Source organism: Procambarus clarkii, chromosome 39 (assembly GCF_040958095.1).
Source record: "Procambarus clarkii isolate CNS0578487 chromosome 39, FALCON_Pclarkii_2.0, whole genome shotgun sequence".
Taxonomy (NCBI): domain Eukaryota; kingdom Metazoa; phylum Arthropoda; class Malacostraca; order Decapoda; family Cambaridae; genus Procambarus; species Procambarus clarkii.
In genome coordinates, this window is record NC_091188.1 from 42,898,170 (window position 1) to 42,925,369 (window position 27,200).

The 27,200-nt window shown below is 49.2% G+C and overlaps 2 protein-coding genes across 2 annotated transcripts in view; one reads left to right on the top strand and one right to left on the bottom strand.

The window, feature by feature from the left end:
* Positions 1 to 23,317, bottom strand: part of LOC123760254 (DOT1 like histone lysine methyltransferase grappa) — a 245,157-nt gene extending 221,840 nt beyond the window's left edge. Inside the window, exons 1-2 of the mRNA XM_069338436.1 lie at positions 23,062 to 23,317; positions 5,114 to 5,268 (exon numbers count right to left, since the gene is read on the bottom strand). Of these exons, the coding sequence (XP_069194537.1) occupies positions 5,114 to 5,130 (17 nt within the window). The 5' untranslated portion in view covers positions 5,131 to 5,268; positions 23,062 to 23,317. The remainder of the gene's footprint in view (positions 1 to 5,113; positions 5,269 to 23,061) is intronic.
* On the top strand, positions 6,709 to 11,722 carry LOC138372720 (mucin-19-like). Its single transcript, XM_069338233.1, has 2 exons — positions 6,709 to 6,724; positions 7,227 to 11,722. The coding sequence occupies exons 1-2, from the start codon at positions 6,709 to 6,711 to the stop codon at positions 11,720 to 11,722; spliced, it is 4,512 nt and encodes a 1,503-aa protein (XP_069194334.1).
* Positions 23,318 to 27,200: the final 3,883 nt, after the last annotated feature.

Here is a 27,200-nt window from a genome sequence, read left to right on the forward strand (position 1 = left end):
TTCCAGGGTCGAGCACCACAGCTGTGGGTTGTACTGTGGGACTCCTTGACATATCTACCTTCCAAACTATATATATATTGCCTTAGGTTCTACTGTCTCCTCTTCTGGTTCATTACACACCTTCACCAAGTGTCTTCACATTATGTATGTCTGGCTCAGTATCTTGTTAATTCCTGAAGGTAATAATAACTTTGTCTCGTGTGAAACTTTGAAGCAGATGAACAAAGCCATCGATCAGTTAGTAGTGTCTTTAACTATACCTTGTTTCAAAAGTACGGTTCTCTTGGTGGCGTCCCGACACCTCAATCACACAAATCATGCGTCTGACGAACGAGGGCGCTCTTGCCTGTCACAGTTGCTGGACCACTATGACCTTACATGCTATGGAAGGGAAACACAACGCTGGCGTAATATATACACACATTTCACAGACAAACTGCGACAAATGTGACCAGGGTTAGGCTAAGGCGCACAAAAAGCCTTCAAAAGGAATTACCAGAAAAACTGGAAGATGAACCTACAATTTTCTAACTAAGAGACCCCCCCCCAGTGTGTAATTGTCAACAATGTCAAGTCTGGACCATCAACCGTGATGAGCTCAGTCCCCCAGGGTACTGTGCTTGCTCCAGTACTCTCTCACTCTCATACTTAACATGCTCAGTCTCCCAGGGTACTGTGCTTGCTCCAGTACTCTCTCACTCTCATACTGAACATGCTCAGTCTCCCAGGGTACTGTGCTTGCTCCAGTACTCTCTCACTCTCATACTGAACATGCTCAGTCCCCCAGGGTACTGTGCTTGCTCCAGTACTCTCTCACTCTCATACTGAACATGCTCAGTCTCCCAGGGTACTGTGCTTGCTCCAGTACTCTCTCACTCTCATACTGAACATGCTCAGTCTCCCAGGGTACTGTGCTTGCTCCAGTACTCTCTCACTCTCATACTGAACATGCTCAGTCCCCCAGGGTACTGTGCTTGCTCCAGTACTCTCTCACTCTCATACTGAACATGCTCAGTCTCCCAGGGTACTGTGCTTGCTCCAGTACTCTCTCACTCTCATACTGAACATGCTCAGTCTCCCAGGGTACTGTGCTTGCTCCAGTACTCTCTCACTCTCATACTGAACATGCTCAGTCCCCCAGGGTACTGTGCTTGCTCCAGTACTCTCTCACTCTCATACTGAACATGCTCAGTCTCCCAGGGTACTGTGCTTGCTCCAGTACTCTCTCACTCTCATACTGAACATGCTCAGTCCCCCAGGGTACTGTGCTTGCTCCAGTACTCTCTCACTCTCATACTGAACATGCTCAGTCCCCCAGGGTACTGTGCTTGCTCCAGTACTCTCTCACTCTCATACTGAACATGCTCAGTCCCCCAGGGTACTGTGCTTGCTCCAGTACTCTCTCACTCTCATACTGAACATGCTCAGTCTCCCAGGGTACTGTGCTTCCTCCAGTACTCTCATACTGAACATGCTCAGTCCCCCAGGGTACTGTGCTTGCTCCATTACTCTCTCACTCTCATACTGAACATGCTCAGTCTCCCAGGGTACTGTGCTTGCTCCAGTACTCTCTCACTCTCATATTGAACATGCTCAGTCTCCCAGAGTATTGTGCTCAAGTACTCGGAGTGCCTATCCAGGCACTTCGACCATACAGTGCCTGGATAATAACTCTTGTATAAACTGGTGCGGATCCCATCCCATGTTGGAGTTGGTAAACATGATTGGCCAATGAGGCTTGCAGGAAAGAAAACACCGATTATGACTTTGGACTATCTAATGCAGTTATTAGAAACATGCAAATTAAGGAAAGTACTTCAGATTTAGAAGGACTAAGAAATGTCCAGAGACCTGAAAGCTGCAGTAATAAAAGCTATGACAACTTTTGTAAATAATAAAGGTATTTGTATGGTCAGCCCAGTAACCGGACCAGGCAATGTGATGTAGTCATTGTGGTAGTTCCCTTGGCTATGGTCAGCCCAGTAACCGGACCAGGCAATGTGATGTAGTCATTGTGGTAGTTCCCTTGGCTATGGTCAGCCCAGTAACCGGACCAGGCAATGTGATGTAGTCATTGTGGTAGTTCCCTTGGCTATGGTCAGCCCAGTAACCGGACCAGGCAATGTGATGTAGTCATTGTGGTAGTTCCCTTGGCTATGGTCAGCCCAGTAACCGGACCAGGCAATGTGATGTAGTCATTGTGGTAGTTCCCTTGGCTATGGTCAGCCCAGTAACCGGACCAGGCAATGTGATGTAGTCATTGTGGTAGTTCCCTTGGCTATGGTCAGCCCAGTAACCGGACCAGGCAATGTGATGTAGTCATTGTGGTAGTTCCCTTGGCTATGGTCAGCCCAGTAACCGGACCAGGCAATGTGATGTAGTCATTGTGGTAGTTCCCTTGGCTATGGTCAGCCCAGTAACCGGACCAGGCAATGTGATGTAGTCATTGTGGTAGTTCCCTTGGCTATGGTCAGCCCAGTAACCGGACCAGGCAATGTGATGTAGTCATTGTGGTAGTTCCCTTGGCTATGGTCAGCCCAGTAACCGGACCAGGCAATGTGATGTAGTCATTGTGGTAGTTCCCTTGGCTATGGTCAGCCCAGTAACCGGACCAGGCAATGTGATGTAGTCATTGTGGTAGTTCCCTTGGCTATGGTCAGCCCAGTAACCGGACCAGGCAATGTGATGTAGTCATTGTGGTAGTTCCCTTGGCTATGGTCAGCCCAGTAACCGGACCAGGCAATGTGATGTAGTCATTGTGGTAGTTCCCTTGGCTATAGACACATCTGGCAGGTTAGTGAAGCTGAGCCACTACCAGAATACTCAGATTGTAAACTCTGTGATAAACCTTTAATGCACTCACTAGAACACTACAATGTTGAATGTGAAACCGTGAAGGACTTTAGGCCTCCTGGCCTCTTGTACCACCAACTGTGTAGCTATGTCATTGACTCAGGTGTTCTGAACGACATCCTAACTATTTATCCTAAATTTGTTTGTCCATTTTAAAGAATATAGAACTATTTTATTTATATTATTTTTAAGCTGCATCTTTTATGAACCCATCCCTGCCCTTGTCCTTGTCCTTGACAAACACACAAGACACCATTAACATTCCTTGACACACACACAAGACACCACTAACATTCCTTGACACACACACAAGACACCACTAACATTCCTTGACAAACACACAAGACACCACTAACATTCCTTGACAAACACACAAGACACCATTAACATTCCTTGACACACACACAAGACACCACTAACATTCCTTGACACACACACAAGACACCACTAACATTCCTTGACAAACACACAAGACACCACTAACATTCCTTGACAAACACACAAGACACCACTAACATTCCTTGACAAACACACCAAGACACCATTAACATTCCTTGACAAACACACAAGACACCACTAACATTCCTTGACAAACACACCAAGACACCACTAACATTCCTTGACAAACACACCAAGACACCACTAACATTCCTTGACAAACACACCAAGACACCACTAACATTCCTTGACAAACACACCAAGACACCACTAACATTCCTTAACACACAAGACACCACTAACATTCCTTGACACACACACAAGACACCATTAACATTCCTTGACAAACACACAAGACACCATTAACATTCCTTGACAAACACACCAAGACACCACTAACATTCCTTGACAAACACACCAAGACACCACTAACATTCCTTAACACACAAGACACCACTAACATTCCTTGACACACACACAAGACACCATTAACATTCCTTGACACACACACAAGACACCATTAACATTCCTTGACACACACACAAGACACCACTAACATTCCTTGACAAACACACAAGACACCACTAACATTCCTTGACACACACACAAGACACCACTAACATTCCTTGACAAACACACCAAGACACCACTAACATTCCTTGACAAACACACAAGACACCACTAACATTCCTTGACAAACACACAAGACACCATTAACATTCCTTGACAAACACACAAGACACCATTAACATTCCTTGACACACACACAAGACACCACTAACATTCCTTGACACACACACAAGACACCACTAACATTCCTTGACACACACACAAGACACCATTAACATTCCTTGACAAACACACAAGACACCATTAACATTCCTTGACACACACACAAGACACCACTAACATTCCTTGACAAACACACAAGACACCATTAACATTCCTTGACAAACACACCAAGACACCATTAACATTCCTTGACACACACACAAGACACCATTAACATTCCTTGACACACACACAAGACACCACTAACATTCCTTGACACACACACAAGACACCACTAACATTCCTTGACACACACACAAGACACCACTAACATTCCTTGACAAACACACCAAGACACCATTAACATTCCTTGACACACACACAAGACACCATTAACATTCCTTGACAAACACACCAAGACACCACTAACATTCCTTGACAAACACACAAGACACCACTAACATTCCTTGACAAACACACAAGACACCATTAACATTCCTTGACAAACACACAAGACACCATTAACATTCCTTGACAAACACACAAGACACCACTAACATTCCTTGACAAACACACAAGACACCACTAACATTCCTTGACACACACACAAGACACCATTAACATTCCTTGACAAACACACAAGACACCACTAACATTCCTTGACAAACACACCAAGACACCACTAACATTCCTTAACACACAAGACACCATTAACATTCCTTGACAAACACACAAGACACCACTAACATTCCTTGACAAACACACATAAAGAGCAGTAAGTGTGGTGGAGAAGCATAGCAAGATAAGTGGTTGTCCTTGTGAGAGAAATAAGAGAGCGAAGGCTTTAAATGGAAGTGGTGGCCGCATACCAGATAAGGCAGAAGGTAGGTAGGGAGTGGAAGAGCAGGAGCAAACACACGGAGCACAAGCGACCGAGTCAGTCAGTGTTAAAGGGGCTAGGAGGGAGGGAGGGAGAGAGAGAGGGGGACGGCTGGCTGGCTGGCGTCTCGCCGTTACATAAGCCGTGCTGGGAACGCTATCAACCCGCTACCCGTCCCACTCTCCCATTCCGCTACTTGTTCTGCTGGACCACTCTCCCGTTCCCCTACTTGCACCACCATTGCACTAGTCATTTAAGCCTCCAACAACCAACTCTGGTACTGACCGTATAGTTTCGACAATCTCGTATGCGCCATCGTGTTTATCCTGTAATGAGACCAAAGATCAGCCGGTTAGTATAACGTGGACATTAAGGTCATGCTCTTCTGCCACCAAAATATCTCCAAGGGAAATATACTCACATAAACATTAATACCCAACCAACCCATCAAATTATATACCAATACTTCCAAAGAACTTAAACATATATCTAAATACATCTGTATATAATAGGCAATAAAGATTTTAAACAGCTTAACAAAAATCAAGAGCACATTAATTTATTACAACTGTGCTTAAAGTTGCAGTTAAAACTGACACAAAATTTTGCTATGTATGTCCAATACTTGACCTGTATACCATTCCTTCAGAAGATGTATTAATATAAGAAAGTACACAAGGAAATTCCTGTTTCAATTTTCCTCCGTGGTCTAACACTCACATTTTTAATCACGTGTTTATTTTTCGTGATTTACACACACAAAATATGTATGGTGCCATTACAAACACCAAAAGCATTCAGCACACAGTATAGTGACCCAAACTAAGGTCACTATACTGAGCGCAGCAAGAGGCCTGGTCGAGGACCGGGCCGCGGGGACGCTAAGCCCCGGAAGCACCTCAAGGTAACCAGCCAGCTTAGTCGCCATAAGCACACTAAGCTTAACACAAAATGAAAATGAGTACATTTACCTTAATGTGGGTAACAATCAGTACAAACATGCCTTACTCGCCACAAACAAGGTTTAGTCACCCACATACAGTTTAAACTCCATATGAAAGGCTGCTCATAACAATTGCCGCCAGGTAAGTTAGGGGCTCACCATAGCCCGTGCTACTTGGAACTTGTTCCGAGTAGTGAATCTTAAACAACAACAACATAACATAAGCACTGTTGGGTTACCATGACGCTGGAAGAGTTCACTTAAGCCACTACTACAACTGACAGCTGTAAATTACATGGAAAATCAGACATTAAACCTCGCATCATTGGAAGAGTGAAGCCATGGTAGACATGATTACCACATAGAAATTCTCAGAGAAATTGACAGAGCAAAAGGCAATTTATTGCAATGGGTGATATGGTAGACGAGTGGTAATGGAAACATCCACAGGTGATTACAGATATTTGGACTGATAAACAATTGTGCTAACACAGTAATACGAGTCATTGGTGCCGTCTAACTACAATATTCATCATGTCTACGGGTAACCTAACTTTGGGTTCTCAACAATCGTCTCCACTACCTCGAAAGGAGATTCCAACTAAAGAGGCCTGGCATCTCTAGAGGCTGAAACACTTCTTTCCTTTGAATAAAGTATTGGAGCGGCTTCACAGACCAATGAGCAACATTGCAGGTAGTCTTAAATGGGCTTCAAAGCGGGTGGAACAAATAGTCCTACACAGCAAGTACCCAAATGACCCACACACACATTACAAATAACTTGATATAATAAACCCAGGGAGAGGCACTCAAGTCTTTACCAATGAATGGAACACCAGGTAAAATAGAACTATAAATAGGTGGGTGAACAGATGTTCAAGAACAGTTATTCAACTGCTACCACTAGGCCTGGCCAGAGACCGGGCCGCGGGGACCCTAACCCCCGGGTTCAACACAAGGTAAACACAAGGTATCCTACAAGAAAGGTCAGTATAGACACGTTGTAAGTTCAACACCAGAGATGCTAATCACCAAATGGTATAGGCCTAGTAGATACACCGGATACCATATAGGCCTATTGCCCACAAACATGAGTGAGACACAGTAATGTAGTCACCACATCTTGTCACCACTCATACGGTATAGCACAGTATTTGTATAATTATAACGGTGCAGTAGAGCACAATCACTGCACATTACTGTAGCCAATGTAGCTACCACAGATAATGTTGGTGTCAGTCATCAGACAACTGTAGCCACAGGGGACAGAGCATTAGTCATTGTAGCCATAGGAGACAGTGCAGTAGCCACAGGAGAGTGTACTAGTCATTGTAGCCACAGGAGACAGTGCAGTAGTCATTGTAGCCACAGGGGAAAGTGCAGTAGTCATTGTAGCCACAGGGGACAGTGCACTAGTCATTGTAGTCACAGGGGACAGTGCAGTAGTCATTGTAGCCACAGGGGACAGTGCAGTAGTCATTGTAGCCACAGGGGACAGTGCACTAGTCATTTTAGCCACAGGGGACAGTGCAGTAGTCATTGTAGCCACAGGGGACAGTGCAGTAGTCATTGTAGCCACAGGGGACAGTGCAGTAGTCATTGTAGTCACAGGGGACAGTGCAGTAGTCATTGTAGCCACAGGGGACAGTGCAGTAGTCATTGTAGCCACAGGGGACAGTGCAGTAGTCATTGTAGCCACAGGAGACAGTGCAGTAGTCATTGTAGCCACAGGAGACAGTGCAGTAGTCATTGTAGCCACAGGAGACAGTGCAGTAGTCATTGTAGCCACAGGGGACAGTGCAGTAGTCATTGTAGTCACAGGGGACAGTGCACTAGTCATTGTAGCCACAGGGGACAGTGCACTAGTCACTGTAGCCACAGGGGACAGTGCAGTAGTCATTGTAGTCACAGGGGACAGTGCAGTAGTCATTGTAGTCACAGGGGACAGTGCAGTAGTCATTGTAGTCACAGGGGACAGTGCAGTAATCATTGTAGCCACAGGGGACAGTGCAGTAGTCATTGTAGTCACAGGGGACAGTGCAGTAGTCATTGTAGTCACAGGGGACAGTGCAGTAGTCATTGTAGCCACAGGGGACAGTGCAGTAGTCATTGTAGCCACAGGGGACAGTGCAGTAGTCATTGTAGCCACAGGAGACAGTGCAGTAGTCATTGTAGCCACAGGAGACAGTGCAGTAGTCATTGTAACCACAGGGGACAGTGCAGTAGTCATTGTAGTCACAGGGGACAGTGCAGTAGTCATTGTAGCCACACGAGACAGTGCAGTAGTCATTGTAGTCACAGGGGACAGTGCAGTAGTCATTGTAGCCACAGGGGACAGTGCAGTAGTCATTGTAGCCACAGGGGACAGTGCAGTAGTCATTGTAGTCACAGGGGACAGTGCAGTAGTCATTGTAGCCACAGGAGACAGTGCAGTAGTCATTGTAGCCACAGGAGACAGTGCAGTAGTCATTGTAGCCACACGAGACAGTGCAGTAGTCATTGTAGTCACAGGGGACAGTGCAGTAGTCATTGTAGCCACAGGGGACAGTGCAGTAGTCATTGTAGCCACAGGGGACAGTGCAGTAGTCATTGTAGCCACACGAGACAGTGCAGTAGTCATTGTAGTCACAGGGGACAGTGCAGTAGTCATTGTAGCCACAGGGGACAGTGCAGTAGTCATTGTAGCCACACGAGACAGTGCAGTAGTCATTGTAGCCACACGAGACAGTGCAGTAGTCATTGTAGCCCCAGGAGACAGTGCAGTAGTCATTGTAGCCAGAGGGGACAGTGCAGTAGTCATTGTAGCCATAGGAGACAGTGCAGTAGTCATTGTAGCCACAGGGGACAGTGCAGTAGTCATTGTAGCCACAGGGGACAGTGCAGTAGTCATTGTAGCCACAGGGGACAGTGCAGTAGTCATTGTAGCCACACGAGACAGTGCAGTAGTCATTGTAGTCACAGGGGACAGTGCAGTAGTCATTGTAGCCCCAAGAGACAGTGCAGTAGTCATTGTAGCCACAGGAGACAGTGCACTAGTCATTGTAGCCACAGGAGACAGTGCAGTAGTCATTGTAGCCACAGGGGACAGTGCAGTAGTCATTGTAGCCACAGGGGACAGTGCATTAGTCATTGTAGTCACAGGGGACAGTGCAGTAGTCATTGTAGCCACAGGGGACAGTGCAGTAGTCATTGTAGTCACAGGGGACAGTGCAGTAGTCATTGTAGCCACAGGAGACAGTGCAGTAGTCATTGTAGTCACAGGGGACAGTGCAGTAGTCATTGTAGCCACAGGGGACAGTGCAGTAGTCATTGTAGTCACAGGGGACAGTGCAGTAGTCATTGTAGCCACAGGGGACAGTGCAGTAGTCATTGTAGTCACAGGGGACAGTGCAGTAGTCATTGTAGCCACAGGAGACAGTGCAGTAGTCATTGTAGTCACAGGGGACAGTGCAGTAGTCATTGTAGCCACAGGGGACAGTGCAGTAGTCATTGTAGCCACAGGGGACAGTGCAGTAGTCATTGTAGCCACAGGGGACAGTGCAGTAGTCATTGTAGCCACAGGGGACAGTGCAGTAGTCATTGTAGTCACAGGGGACAATGCAGTAGTCATTGTAGCCACAGGAGACAGTGTAGTATTCATTGTAGCCACACGAGACAGTGCAGTAGTCATTGTAGCCACAGGAGACAGTGCAGTTGTCATTGTAGCCACAGGAGACAGTGCACTAGTCATTGTAGCCACAGGAGACAGTGCACTAGTCATTGTAGCCACAGGAGACAGTGCAGTAGTCATTGTAGCCATAGGGGACAGTGCAGTAGTCATTGTAGCCACAGGAGACAGTGCAGTAGTCATTGTAGCCATAGGGGACAGTGCAGTAGTCATTGTAGCCACAGGAGACAGTGCAGTAGTCATTGTAGCCATAGGGGACAGTGCAGTAGTCATTGTAGCCACAGGAGACAGTGCAGTAGTCATTGTAGTGACAGGAGACAGTGCAGTAGTCATTGTAGCCATAGGGGACATTGCAGTAGTCATTGTAGCCATAGGGGACAGTGCAGTAGTCATTGTAGCCACAGGAGACAGTGCAGTAGTCATTGTAGCCACAGGGGACAGTGCAGTAGTCATTGTAGTCACAGGGGACAGTGCAGTAGTCATTGTAGCCACAGGAGACAGTGCAGTAGTCATTGTAGTCACAGGGGACAGTGCAGTAGTCATTGTAGCCACAGGGGACAGTGCAGTAGTCATTGTAGCCACAGGGGACAGTGCAGTAGTCATTGTAGCCACAGGGGACAGTGCAGTAGTCATTGTAGCCACAGGGGACAGTGCAGTAGTCATTGTAGTCACAGGGGACAATGCAGTAGTCATTGTAGCCACAGGAGACAGTGTAGTATTCATTGTAGCCACACGAGACAGTGCAGTAGTCATTGTAGCCACAGGAGACAGTGCAGTTGTCATTGTAGCCACAGGAGACAGTGCACTAGTCATTGTAGCCACAGGAGACAGTGCACTAGTCATTGTAGCCACAGGAGACAGTGCACTAGTCATTGTAGCCATAGGGGACAGTGCAGTAGTCATTGTAGCCACAGGAGACAGTGCAGTAGTCATTGTAGCCATAGGGGACAGTGCAGTAGTCATTGTAGCCACAGGAGACAGTGCAGTAGTCATTGTAGCCATAGGGGACATTTCAGTAGTCATTGTAGCCACAGGAGACAGTGCAGTAGTCATTGTAGTGACAGGAGACAGTGCAGTAGTCATTGTAGCCATAGGGGACATTGCAGTAGTCATTGTAGCCATAGGGGACAGTGCAGTAGTCATTGTAGCCACAGGAGACAGTGCAGTAGTCATTGTAGCCACAGGAGACAGTGCACTAGTCATTGTAGCCACAGGAGACAGTGCAGTAGTCATTGTAGCCATAGGGGACAGTGCAGTAGTCATTGTAGCCACAGAAGACAGTGCACTAGTCATTGTAGCCACAGGAGACAGTGCACTAGTGATTGTAGCCACAGGAGACAGTGCACTAGTCATTGTAGCCACAGGAGACAGTGCAGTAGTCATTGTAGCCACAGGAGACAGTGCAGTAGTCATTGTAGCCACAGGAGACAGTGCAGTAGTCATTGTAGCCACAGGAGACAGTGCAGTAGTCATTGTAGCCACAGGAGACAGGGCAGTAGTCATTGTAGCCACAGGAGACAGTGCAGTAGTCATTGTAGCCACAGGAGACAGTGCAGTAGTCATTGTAGCCACAGGAGACAGTGCAGTAGTCATTGTAGCCACAGGAGACAGTGCAGTAGTCATTGTAGCCACAGGAGACAGTGCAGTAGTCATTGTAGCCACAGGAGACAGTGCAGTAGTCATTGTAGCCACAGGAGACAGTGCAGTAGTCATTGTAGCCACAGGGGACAGTGCAATAGTCATTGTAGCCACAGGAGACAGTGCAGTAGTCATTGTAGCCACAGGAGACAGTGCAGTAGTCATTGTAGCCACAGGAGACAGTGCAGTAGTCATTGTAGCCACAGGAGACAGTGCAGTAGTCATTGTAGCCACAGGAGACAGTGCAGTAGTCATTGTAGCCACAGGAGACAGTGCAGTAGTCATTGTAGCCACACGAGACAGTGCAGTAGTCATTGTAGCCACAGGAGACAGTGCAGTAGTCATTGTAGCCACAGGGGACAGTGCAGTAGTCATTGTAGCCACAGGAGACAGTGCAGTAGTCATTGTAGCCACAGGAGACAGTGCAGTAGTCATTGTAGCCACAGGAGACAGTGCAGTAGTCATTGTAGCCACAGGAGACAGGGCAGTAGTCAATAAAGACAGAGCATTTACTGTTACCAGAAAAAGTTAGTCATAAGATGCCTAGGTAAACATAAGCATTCGTCTTCAACGAACATCAAGACCTTTAGTAAAGACACAAGTCTTAAGCAATGTGTGGTCTATAAGATCTTCTTTAAGCCACCCTTGGTATACAGTCATTTGCACCACACACCCTCCTAGGTCACTAGGTCACCCTACCTGACCCCTCCTCCTACAACCCGTTCTCGCAAATTTAATAAGTCAATATTGACTTATTAAATATGTGCATAGGTGACATACTTAACATAATAGATACCCTTAAAAAGATTCATAGAAAACACCGACCTTACCTAACCTTGTTAGTATCTTAAGATAAGCATCTTATTGCTTCGTAATTACAATTATTACCTAAACTATAATAGGTATAGGTTAAGTAATAATTGTAATTACGAAGCAATAAGATGCTTATCTTAAGATACTAACAAGGTTAGGTAAGGTCGGTGTTTTCTCTGAATCTTTTTAAGGGTATCTATTATGTTTAGTATATCACCTATGCACGTAGTTAATAAGTCAATATTGACTTTACGAATTTGCGAGAACGGGTTGCCTCCTACATCAGGGTTCACCAGGTCACCCTACCTGACCCCTCCTCCTATATGATGGGTCACTAGGTCACCCTACCTGACCCCTCCTCCTACATGATGGGTCACTAGGTCACCCTACCTGACCCCTCCTCCTACATGATGGGTCACCAGGTCACCCTACCTGACCACTCCTCCTACATGATGGGTCACCAGGTCACCCTACCTGACCCCTCCTCTTACATGATGGGTCACTAGGTCACCCTACCTGACCCCTCCTCCTACATGATGGGTCACCAGGTCACCCTACCTGACCACTCCTCCTACATGATGGGTCACCAGGTCACCCTACCTGACCCCTCCTCTTACATGATGGGTCACCAGGTCACCCTACCTGACCCCTCCTCTTACATGATGGGTCACTAGGTCACCCTACCTGACCACTCCTCCTACATGATGGGTCACCAGGTCACCCTACCTGACCCCTCCTCTTACATGATGGGTCACTAGGTCACCCTACCTGACCCCTCCTCTTACATGATGGGTCACTAGGTCACCCTACCTGACCACTCCTCCTACATGATGGGTCACCAGGTCACCCTACCTGACCCCTCCTCTTACATGATGGGTCACTAGGTCACCCTACCTGACCACTCCTCCTACATGATGGGTCACCAGGTCACCCTACCTGACCCCTCCTACATGATGGGTCACCAGGTCACCCTACCTGACCCCTCCTCTTACATGATGGGTCACTAGGTCACCCTACCTGACCCCTCCTCCTACATGATGGGTCACTAGGTCACCCTACCTGACCACTCCTCCTACATGATGGGTCACCAGGTCACCCTACCTGACCCCTCCTCCTACATGATGGGTCACCAGGTCACCCTACCTGACCCCTCCCCCTACATGATGGGTCACTAGGTCACCCTACCTGACCCCTCCTCTTACATGATGGGTCACTAGGTCACCCTACCTGACCCCTCCTCCTACATGATGGGTCACCAGGTCACCCTACCTGACCCCTCCTCCTACATCAAGGTTCACTAGGTCACCCTACCTGACCACTCCTCCTACATGATGGGTCACCAGGTCACCCTACCTGACCCCTCCTCTTACATGATGGGTCACTAGGTCACCCTACCTGACCCCTCCTCCTACATGATGGGTCACCAGGTCACCCTACCTACCCTAGTCTCCTGGTGGCGGGTGTCCCGTGACAGCGTGCCTCAAAGTCTATATATACCCCGGTGAATGAGGTCAGGGGCGAGATTCCTTTACGTCAGCCACTGGAGCTCCGCGAGCACCCACATCACTACACTTACCACAAAACATAAAACTTCCCAGAAAACACGATTGCGTTTTTAAAATTGATAAGATATCTTGAGATGATTTCGGGGCTTAGCGTACCCGCGGCCCGGTCCTCGACCAGACCTTTTCGTTGCCAACTCCCGTAGTAGCTGTCTAACTCCCAGGTACCTATTTACTGCTAGGTAACAGGGGCATCAGGGTGGAAGAAACTCTGCCTATTTGTTTCCGCCTCCACTGGGGATCGAACCCAAAACCTCAGGACTACGAATCCGAAGCGCTATCCACTCAGCTGTCATGCCCTAATATAGTGTAGTGTTGGACACTGCTGTTTAACTAGCTTGTCTTCTTTATGCACAATACACAAACATTTTAAATGACACGCCGCTTACGACATTGTGAGGGTTCCTAATTCATGAACTTTAACAAAGTTTTCAGAAATCTATTAATTTCAGGAACTAATAAACAACATTAAGTACAAATTATTATATTTTAGAGAGCAATGTTATACTAGGTGAGGTAAAGGCTACTAATGGTGGGAAGGTGATATTGTTCGCCTAAGGCACTGCCGGTACTGTACTTTCATTCACTGCCAAGGTTGGCTTGGCTCAGCTGTTGCAGCCTAAGGGCCAATGTGCAAAATAGCCCCGTTGAAAAGTAGAGGTGCAAAAGGTACGCTGAGGGAGAACTATTAACATCTTGGGCCCAACACTTTTTCAACACGACTGCTACACTAACTGGCCGACCTCTCAATGTTCAAGAGAGAACTCGACAAACACCTCCCAAGAATACCTGATCAACCAGGCTGTGATTCATACGTCAGGCTGCGAGCAGCAGCGTTCAACAGCCTGGTTGACCAAACGAACCGGGAGGCCTGGTTGGAGACCGGGCCGCGGAGTTGTTGATCCCAGGAAGCTTCACAAGGTAGTCACATGGAAGGTAGGAAAGCTTACTTTGCATGTATTTATGTATCAAATAATCGGTTCTTATCACAAGGATTTGGCAATTTCGATTACATTCGGCCGATAAATAGCCCCTAGCCAGCTGACAATGTGCCAATAACACTAATCAAACTAGTGTTTAAATCAGTAACCAAGTGATAACATTGTAACGTCACCTTCTGCTCCGTCATCAATAATGCTATTGTGATAGATTTATTACATTGGCTAATGCCTATATTGTATATCACATTTAGGCAGAGCTTATTTTCCCTAGAACACCATCTGCCAATCGTTTTACACAAGGTCCCCAATGAATGTGGAGGAGCTTTATATGTCATAAATAAATTGACCTGGTTGTGCATACAACGGTGACCGTTAATAGCTGCGGCCCCGTTATTTGAAATGACACTTAGGGAACCACTGCAGGGGATTCATCAAGAGGAACTCTTAATCCTTCTATACTAAGCTTCCATTTATATCAAATGTTTACACCCAGAGTTAATCAAGTCAGAGCAAGCGAACAAATCGAATAAATGAAACACATCAAAGCAACTAAATTTGTACGAGTACCCTCTGTCCATAGGCTAGGGCACAGGTGTAAATAAATAACGTGAGTAAGGGCAACTGCATTGTTTACGTGGGATTCACAACACCACGCGAGTATGGGCAACTGCATTGTTTACGTGGGATTCACAACACCACGTGAGTAAGGGCAACTGCATTGTTTACATGGGATTCACAACACCACGTGAGTAAGGGCAACTGCATTGTTTACATGGGATTCACAACACCACGTGAGTAAGGGCAACTGCATTGTTTACATGGGATTCACAACACCACATGAGTAAGGGCAATTGCATTGTTTACTTGGGATTCACAACACCACGTGAGTAAGGGCAACTGCATTGTTTACATGGGATTCACAACACCACATGAGTATGGGTAACTGCATTGTTTACATGGAATTCACAACACCACGCGAGTAAGGGCAACGGCATTGTTTACATGGGATTCACAACACCACGCGAGTAAGGGCAACTGCATTGTTTACATGGGATTCACAACATCACGCGAGTATGGGCAACTGCATTGTTTACATGGGATTCACAACACCACGCGAGTAAGGGCAACTGCATTGTTTACATGGGATTCACAACACCACGCGAGTAAGGGCAACTGCATTGTTTACATGGGATTCATAACACCACATGAGTATGGGCAACTGCATTGTTTACATGGGATTTATAACACCACATGAGTATGGGCAACTGCATTGTTTACATGGGATTCGCAACACCACATGAGTAAGGGCAACTGCCTTGTTTACATGGGATTCGCAACACCACGTGAGGAAGAGTTAATGCATTGTTTACATGGGATTCCCAATAGCACAGTCTAAGGGCCATGGCAGGGGCCCCAGCATACAACCATCCACAGATACTCCAGCTGGGCTCCAGGGACACAACCTAACTTTAGCTTGTACACACTACCTGGACTTGCCACCTCAACCACCCCCAACACACACTTACACGCCCCAGGTACAACAACAAGCCTCCCCACAAAAGAGCTTAACATCACCTCCCCGTAGTCAGGGATAGGTATGTAGGCGGCCAAGAGGGCTGCGTTTATGGGTCGTGGTTCTGAGACCCAGGGTTCGATTCCCAGCTCAGGCAAACACACACACACACACACACCACCCAGCCACACATATACACACACTACCCAGCCACACATATACACACACTACCCAGCCTTACACACACACACCACCCAGCCACACACACATACACACCACCCAGCCACACACAAACACACCACCCAGCCTCACACACACACCACCCAGCCACACACACACACACACACACACACACCACCCAGCCACACACACACACCACCCAGCCACACACACACACACACACACACCACCCAGCCACACACACACACACACACACACACACACACACACACACACACACACACACACACACACACACACACACACACACACACACACACAGGCCCTTAGGCTCAGGAATCTGTACACCAGTTGATTGACGGTTGAGAGGCGGGACCAAAGAGCCAGAGCTCAACCCCCGCAAGCACAATTAGGTGAGTACAATTAGGTGAGTACACACACACACACACACACACACACACACACCACCCAGCCACACACACACACACACCACCCAGCCACACACACACACACACCACCCAGCCACACACACACACACACACCACCCAGCCACACACACACACCACCCAGCCACACACACACACCACCCAGCCACACACACACACACCACCCAGCCACACACACACACACACCACCCAGCCACACACACACACACACCCCACCCAGCCACACACACACACACACACACACCACCCAGCCACACACACACACACACACCACCCAGCCACACACACACACACACCACCCAGCCACACACACACACACCACCCAGCCACACACACACACACCACCCAGCCACACACACACACCACCCAGCCACACACACACACACCACCCAGCCACACACACACACACACCACCCAGCCATACACACACACACACATCATCCAGCCCCACACACACACACACACCACCCAGTCACACACACACACAAACACCACCCAGCCACACACACACACACACCACCCAGCCCCCCACACACACCACCCAGTCACACACACACACACACACACACCACCCAGTCACACACACACACACACACACACCACCCAGTCACACACACACTACCCAGCCACACACACACACACACCACCCAGCCACACACACACACCACCCAGCCTCACACACACACCACCCAGCCTCACACACACACACACACACACACACACACACACACACACACACACACCACCCAGCCACACACACACACACACACCACCAGCCACACACACACACACACACCACCCAGCCACACACACACACACACACCACCCAGCCACACACACACACACACACCACCCAGCCACACACACACACACACACCACCCAGCCACACACACACACACACACCACCCAGCCACACACACACACCACCCAGCCACACACACACACACACCACCCAGCCACACACACACACACACCACCCAGCCACACACACACACACACCACCCAGCCACACACACCACCCAGCCACACACACCACCCAGCCACACACACCACCCAGCCACACACACACACCACCCAGCCACACACACACACACCACCCAGCCACACACACACACCACCCAGCCACAAACACACACACCACCCAGCCACACACACACACCACCCAGCCACACACACACACACCACCCAGCCACACACACACACACCACCCAGCCACACACACACACACACACACACACACACCACCCAGCCACACACACACACACACCACCCAGCCACACACACACACACACACACACACACACACACACCACCCAGCCACACACACCACCCAGCCACACACACACCACCCAGCCACACACACACCACCCAGCCACACACACACACACACCACCCAGCCAGCCACACACACACACACCACCCAGCCACACACACACACACACACCACCCAGCCACACACACACACACACACACCACCCAGCCACACACACACACACCATCCAGCCACACACACACACACACCATCCAGCCACACACACACACACCACCCAGCCACACACACACACACACCACCCAGCCACACACACACACACACACCACCCAGCCACACACACACACACCACCCAGCCACACACACACACACCACCCAGCCACACACACACACACCACCCAGCCACACACACACACACCACCCAGCCACACACACACACACCACCCAGCCACACACACACACACACCACCCAGCCACACACACACCACCCAGCCACACACACACACACACACCACCCAGCCACACACACACACCACCCAGCCACACACACACACACACCACCCAGCCACACACACACACACACCACCCAGCCACACACACACACACACCACCCAGCCACACACACACACACACCACCCAGCCACACACACACACACACCACCCAGCCACACACACACACACACCACCCAGCCACACACACACACACACCACCCAGCCACACACACCACCCAGCCACACACACACACACACCACACAGCCACACACACACACACACCACCCAGCCACACACACACCACCCAGCCACACACACACACACACCACCCAGCCACACACACACACACACACCACCCAGCCACACCACCCAGCCACACACACACACACACACCACCCAGCCACACACACACACACACACACCACCCAGCCACACACACACACACCATCCAGCCACACACACACACACACCATCCAGCCACACACACACACACACACACACCACCCAGCCACACACACACACACACCACCCAGCCACACACACACACACCACCCAGCCACCCCCCCACACACACACACACCACCCAGCCACACACACACACACCACCCAGCCACACACACACACACACACACACACACACACACACACACACACACCACCCAGCCACACACACACACACACACACACACCACCCAGCCACACACACACACACACACACACACCACCCAGCCACACACACACACACACACCACCCAGCCACACACACACACACACACCACCCAGCCACACACACACACACACACCACCCAGCCACACACACACACACACCACCCAGCCACACACACACACACACACCACCCAGCCACACACACACACACACCACCCAGCCACACACACACACCACCCACCCACACACACACACACACCACCCAGCCACACACACACCACCCAGCCACACACACACACCACCCAGCCACACACACACACCACCCAGCCACACACACACACCACCCAGCCACACACATACACACACCACCCAGCCACACACACACACCACCCAGCCACACACACACACCACCCAGCCACACACACACACACCACCCAGCCACACACACACACACACCACCCAGGCACACACACACCACCCAGCCACACACACACACACACACACACCACCCAGCCACACACACACCACCCAGCCACACACACACACACACACCACCCAGCCACACACACACCATCCAGCCACACACACACACACACACCACCCAGCCACACACACACACACCACCCAGCCACACACACACACACCACCCAGCCACACACACACATCACCCAGCCAGCCACACACACACACACACATCACCCAGCCAGCCACACACACACACACACATCACCCAGCCAGCCACACACACACACACACACACACCACCCAGCCACACACACACACACACCACCCAGCCACACACACACACCACCCAGCCACACACACACACACACACACACACCACCCAGCCACACACACACACACACACACACACACCACCCAGCCACACACACACACCACCCAGCCACACACACACACACACACACCACCCAGCCACACACACACACACCACCCAGCCACACACACACACACACACACACACACACACACACACCACCCAGCCACACACACACACCACCCAGCCACACACACACACACACACACCACCCAGCCACACACACACACACCACCCAGCCACACACACACACACACCACCCAGCCACACACACACACACCACCCAGCCACACACACACACACCACCCAGCCACACACACACACCACCCAGCCACACACACACACACCACCCAGCCACACACACACACACCACCCAGCCACACACACACACACACACCACCCAGCCACACACACACACACACACCACCCAGCCACACACACACACACACACCACCCAGCCACACACACACACACACCACCCAGACACACACACACACACCACCCAGCCACACACACACACACCACCCACCCACACACACACACACCACCCACCCACACACACACACACCACCCACCCACACACACACACACCACCCAGCCACACACACACACACCACCCACCCACACACACACACACACACCACCCAGCCACACACACACACACCACCCAGCCACACACACACATCACCCAGCCAGCCACACACACACACACACATCACCCAGCCAGCCACACACACACACACACATCACCCAGCCAGCCACACACACACACACCACCCAGCCACACACACACACACCACCCAGCCACACACACACACACCACCCAGCCACACACACACACACCACCCAGCCACACACACACACACCACCCAGCCACACACACACACACCACCCAGCCACACACACACACACCACCCAGCCACACACACACACACACACCACCCAGCCACACACACACACACCACCCAGCCACACACACACATCACCCAGCCAGCCACACACACACACACACATCACCCAGCCAGCCACACACACACACACACATCACCCAGCCAGCCACACACACACACACACACACACCACCCAGCCACACACACACACACACCACCCAGCCACACACACACACCACCCAGCCACACACACACACACACACACACACCACCCAGCCACACACACACACACACACACACACACCACCCAGCCACACACACACACCACCCAGCCACACACACACACACACCACCCAGCCACACACACACACACCACCCAGCCACACACACACACACACACACACACACACACACACACACACACACACACACACCACCCAGCCACACACACACACACCACCCAGCCACACACACACACACACACACACACCACCCAGCCACACACACACACCACCCAGCCACACACACACACACACCACCCAGCCACACACACACACACCACCCAGCCACACACACACACACCACCCAGCCACACACACACACCACCCAGCCACACACACACACACCACCCAGCCACACACACACACACCACCCAGCCACACACACACCACCCAGCCACACACACACACACACACCACCCAGCCACACACACACACACACACACCACCCAGCCACACACACACACACCACCCAGACACACACACACACACCACCCAGCCACACACACACACACCACCCAGCCACACACACACACACCACCCAGCCACACACACACACACCACCCAGCCACACACACACACACCACCCAGCCACACACACACACACCACCCAGCCACACACACACACACACACCCCCCACCCACACACACACACACACCACCCAGCCACACACACACACACCACCCAGCCACACACACACACACCACCCAGCCACACACACACACACCACCCAGCCACACACACACACACCACCCAGCCACACACACACACACCACCCAGCCACACACACACACACCACCCAGCCACAAACACACACACCACCCAGCCACAAACACACACACCACCCAGCCACACACACACACCACCCAGCCACACACACACACCACCCAGCCACACACACACACCACCCAGCCACACACACACACACACACACACACACACACACACACACACACACACACCACCCAGCCACACACACACACACACCACCCAGCCACACACACACACACACACCACCCAGCCACACACACACCACCCAGCCACACACACACCACCCAGCCACACACACACACACCACCCAGCCACACACACACACTACCCAGCCACACACACACACACACACCACCCAGCCACACACACACACACACACACACACCACCCAGCCACACACACACACACACCACCCAGCCACACACACACACACACCACCACCCAGCCACACACACACCACCCAGCCACACACACACACCACCCAGCCCCACACACACCACCACCCAGCCCCACACACACCACCACCCAGCCACACACACACACACACACACACACACACACACACACACACACACACACACACACCACACACACACACACCACACACACACACACCACACACACACACACCACACACACACACACACCACACACACACACACACCACACACACACACACCACACACACACACACACACCACCCAGCCCCACACACACCACCACCCAGCCACACACACACACACACACACACACACACACACACACACACACACACACACACCACACACACCACACACACACACCACACACACACACCACACACACACACACCACACACACACACACCACACACACACACACCACACACACACACACCACACACACACACACCACACACACACACACACCACACACACCTGCGTGAGCAATATAAAGTGTTGGGGTAGTAAGGATGGGCAGGTTAGTGAGGTGGTGCTGAGGGGGGGTTCGTGAGGGGTGAGGGGGGTGAGGGGGGTGGGGCTGGGGGGCGGGATATTTGCTCCACTAATGGATGCCTCGACCATCACCACCCATCCCTGCACGCACACACACTCACCTCCACACTCACCCCACACACACCACACACCTGCTCTACACACATGAGACAACACAACAAGCCAGCAATAAGACAAAATAAGGCACAATAAGAGCCGGTATAGAGGAGACTCACAGCGCCTGAACCCGACGTGAGCGGCCAGTGGAAGATGATGGCCTCCACGCCTGCCGGACTGTGAAGTTTGAGCTCCAGCGACTTGTCAGACTCCGGCATTATTGCCACTCACTGTTATCTCGACAACACTACCACTAATTTCCACTCCACTTAGGAAAAGCCAGCCCCATAGTGGAGCGGATCACACGCGCGTGCCGTCACTATCCATGCCTGAGTGTAACTGGCGGGAGGCGGGCAACGTGACCCGCAGCTTCCCCCGCCCGCCGCCAGGGGACACCACCGCACTACTCACCATCAACGTTCACCATCAACGTTTACTCTCATCACCTTCACTAACTCATCTCTATAAACATTCCCTAACAAGTAAACAAATTACCACGTCACTATACTCACAAATAATGACTGAGCGCCAATGTATTTGTTTCATGTTTGAGGGATTTTTCTGTGTAACTTCCTGTTCAGCGAAGCACGTGGTAATGTGATGTTTGAAATGGTGTTAGTTTGAAAACTGAGTTTTACAAGTGTGGAAGATGGTGAGTATGGTGTTTACTGAGCGTCTGGAGATAGTTCCACCATGGGACACCAATGGCCACTTGCACACATTCATTACTGAACCATTCAACTATCAAAACATTTACATTAATATCGTGTTTTGATTTAACTTTCCAAGGATAAAAACATATTTTTATCACACCATATCACTACAAAACAATATTGGTAAGTATACAATAGTTTTATGAGTACCAGCGATAACCAGCTTTATTCATTTATAACTCCACCTACACACCGCCCAGGAGAAATAGCCTAAGCTACTCTATCCCTTTGAGATGTATTTCTTTCTTGTCTCAATAAACATACTTGAACTTCAACTTGGTGAAGATGGACTAAGATGCCACATAAAAACTTTACTAGCTGCTAGTAATAGTGGTGAAGTGCTTCAGATGTTTAATATATTTTGAAATATATCAAACAAATGATGCATGTAATACCAGCATTTAACACAATATATACCTATTTATTTACAAGAAGCTACATAGGGTTCAGAAGGTACATTGGAATTTGGGTGTTGCATTCTTGACATGTACAGCGTTTAGGGCAGAAACACTGTGAAATATATATATATATATATATATATATATATATATATATATATATATATATATATATATATATATATATATATATATATATATATATATATATATATATATTATTACCAATACATTTAGGCACATGTGTGGAGCTACCCTAAACTATATGAAGAATTATATTGAAATGTATGAATTAGTGTAGAGGATACTGTGGCGGGAATACGACAGGTGTAGCAACATATAATAACAATGGCACTCTGTAGCCTACTCCACTCTCAGCCACACGACAGCCTGTTGAGATAGCACTTATAGTAACAAGCTGGACCATTGTGCATAGTTTGACGTAATGAACAATTAGGAAATATAATTTGGTTCTATTGAATGTGGACAAACATGTGTGGTTTGGGCATCATATCTTTAAGGTTGGATTATAGCTTTAGTTTTATTTGAGATTTTTAGCTGTTTTCTAATTGAGCATTACTTCAGAATATGTACATTGCTCCACATAGTTACAAAGAGTACTATCTAAAGAGGAGGATGGGTTGAAATAACTTGTGAAACGTTTGTTTATGAATGAAAAACACTTCACAAGTCAGCCCGTCATCAACAACAAACAGCCCGTAGTCATCAACAAACACCCCGTCCTCATCAACAAACAGCCCGTCCTCATCAACAAACAGCTCGTCCTCATCAACAAACAGCCCGTCCTCATCAACAAACAGCCCGTCCTCATCAACAAACACCCCATCCTCATCAACAAACAGCTCGTCCTCATCAACAAACAGCTCGTCCTCATCAACAAACAGCTCGTCCTCATCAACAAACAGCCCGTCCTCATCAACAAACAGCTTGTCCTCATCAACAAACAGCTTGTCCTCATCAACAAACAGCCCGTCCTCATCAACAAACACCCCATCCTCATCAACAAACAGCTCGTCCTCATCAACAAACAGCTCGTCCTCATCAACAAACAGCTCGTCCTCATCAACAAACAGCCCGTCCTCATCAACAAACAGCTTGTCCTCATCAACAAACAGCTTGTCCTCATCAACAAACAGCCCGTCCTCATCAACAAACAGCCCGTCCTCATCAACAAACAGCCCGTCCTCATCAACAAACAGCCCGTCCTCATCAACAAACAGCCCGTCCTCATCAACAAACAGCCCGTCCTCATCAACAAACACCCCATCCTCATCAACAAACAGCTCGTCCTCATCAACAAACAGCTCGTCTTCATCAACAAACAGCCCGTCCTCATCATGGAAACAGCCCATACTCATCAACAAACAGCCCGTCCTCATCAACAAACAGCCCGTCCTCATCAACAAACAGCCCGTCCTCATCATGGAAACAGCCCGTCCTCATCAACAAACAGCTCGTCTTCATCAACAAACAGCCCGTCCTCATCAACAAACAGCCCGTCCTCATCAACAAACAGCTTGTCCTCATCAACAAACAGCTCGTCCTCATCAACAACAGCCCGTCTTCATCAACAAACAGCTCGTCCTCATCAACAAACACCCCGTCCTCATCAACAAACACCCCGTCCTCATCAACAACAGCTCGTCCTCATCAACAACAGCCCGTCCTCATCAACAAACAGCCCGTCCTCATCAACAAACAGCCCGTCCTCATCAACAAACACCCCATCCTCATCAACAAACAGCTTGTCCTCATCAACAAACAGCTTGTCCTCATCAACAAACAGCTCGTCTTCATCAACAAACAGCTCGTCCTCATCAACAAACAGCTCGTTCTCATCAACAAACACCCGTCCTCATCAACAAACAGCCCGTCCTCATCAACAAACACCCGTCCTCATCAACAAACAGCCCGTCCTCATCAACAAACAGCCCGTCCTCATCAACAAACAGCCCGTCCTCATCAACAAACACCCCGTCCTCATCAACAAACAGCTCGTCCTCATCAACAAACAGCCCGTCCTCATCAACAAACAGCCCGTCCTCATCAACAAACAGTCCGTCCTCATTGACAAACAGGCCATCCTCCAAACAAAGATCCAAAAGTGATTCCATGCACCCGCCAAACCCCCTGTTTATGAATGAAAAGCGGTTTACACACACGACTCACAACTGCTGACGTTCGAACATATCCGGAACAAGTGTTTCACTGACGAATTTTGTTCGAATCACAACGGTATAAATGCTTCACCCACGTACTACAAATACAAATAATCGCCAACAAAACCTAAACACCTAACCTAACCTATGCCTATGCCTATATATACACAATATGCTAATATATTATAATATTAATTTATACTTGAGAAAAATCCCGTTTTGAATGAACAGCATATTAAAATTTATGAATGCGTCTGTGGGGTCGACCGCTGGATGTAATGGACTTGAGTCGAGGACGGGTTGCCTTGTGCGTGTTCCACCCGTGCTGAAGAGTTTGTCTTTGTTCACCCTGTCAATTTCCCTGAGAATTTTGTAGGTGGTTATCATGTCTCTCCTTACTCTTCTGTTTTCCAGAACTACTCTACTGTAACACCTCCCAATTGTACCACCACTCTAAAGTGTACCTCTATAATGGAACACCACTATAATGGAACACTAAACTAATAATGTAAACCCTACTTATCCTGAGTAACACTTCCCCATTGGTTGCACTTGGTAACACTGTTATGGGCTGACATATGATGGTTACACCGGGACTACAAAGTACACTGCCAACAAGGAGATGCTAACACAGGATGAAATACGCTGCCACCATCTGCCTTTGACCATTGAGACTATATCAAGCAACGAGGCAAGAAACATTGCTTGACTTGGAGAGTACTTTCTATGACTGTCATTAATTATGGAAACGGTTGTCAGCCACTATATCCAAAAGGCTAAGAGGATTCAACAATTGACACAGACGGGAAATTTAACATGAGTTTTATTGAGACCAAAATTATGTCAATCACCACTTATAAATCTCAGAAATGCTAGGGGGGTCGGGCCACACGTGCACAAACACTTAAGAAATATTTCAATAAGCTTGTTTGACATTCACCATACACTCTTCAAGAGAGGAGTTATT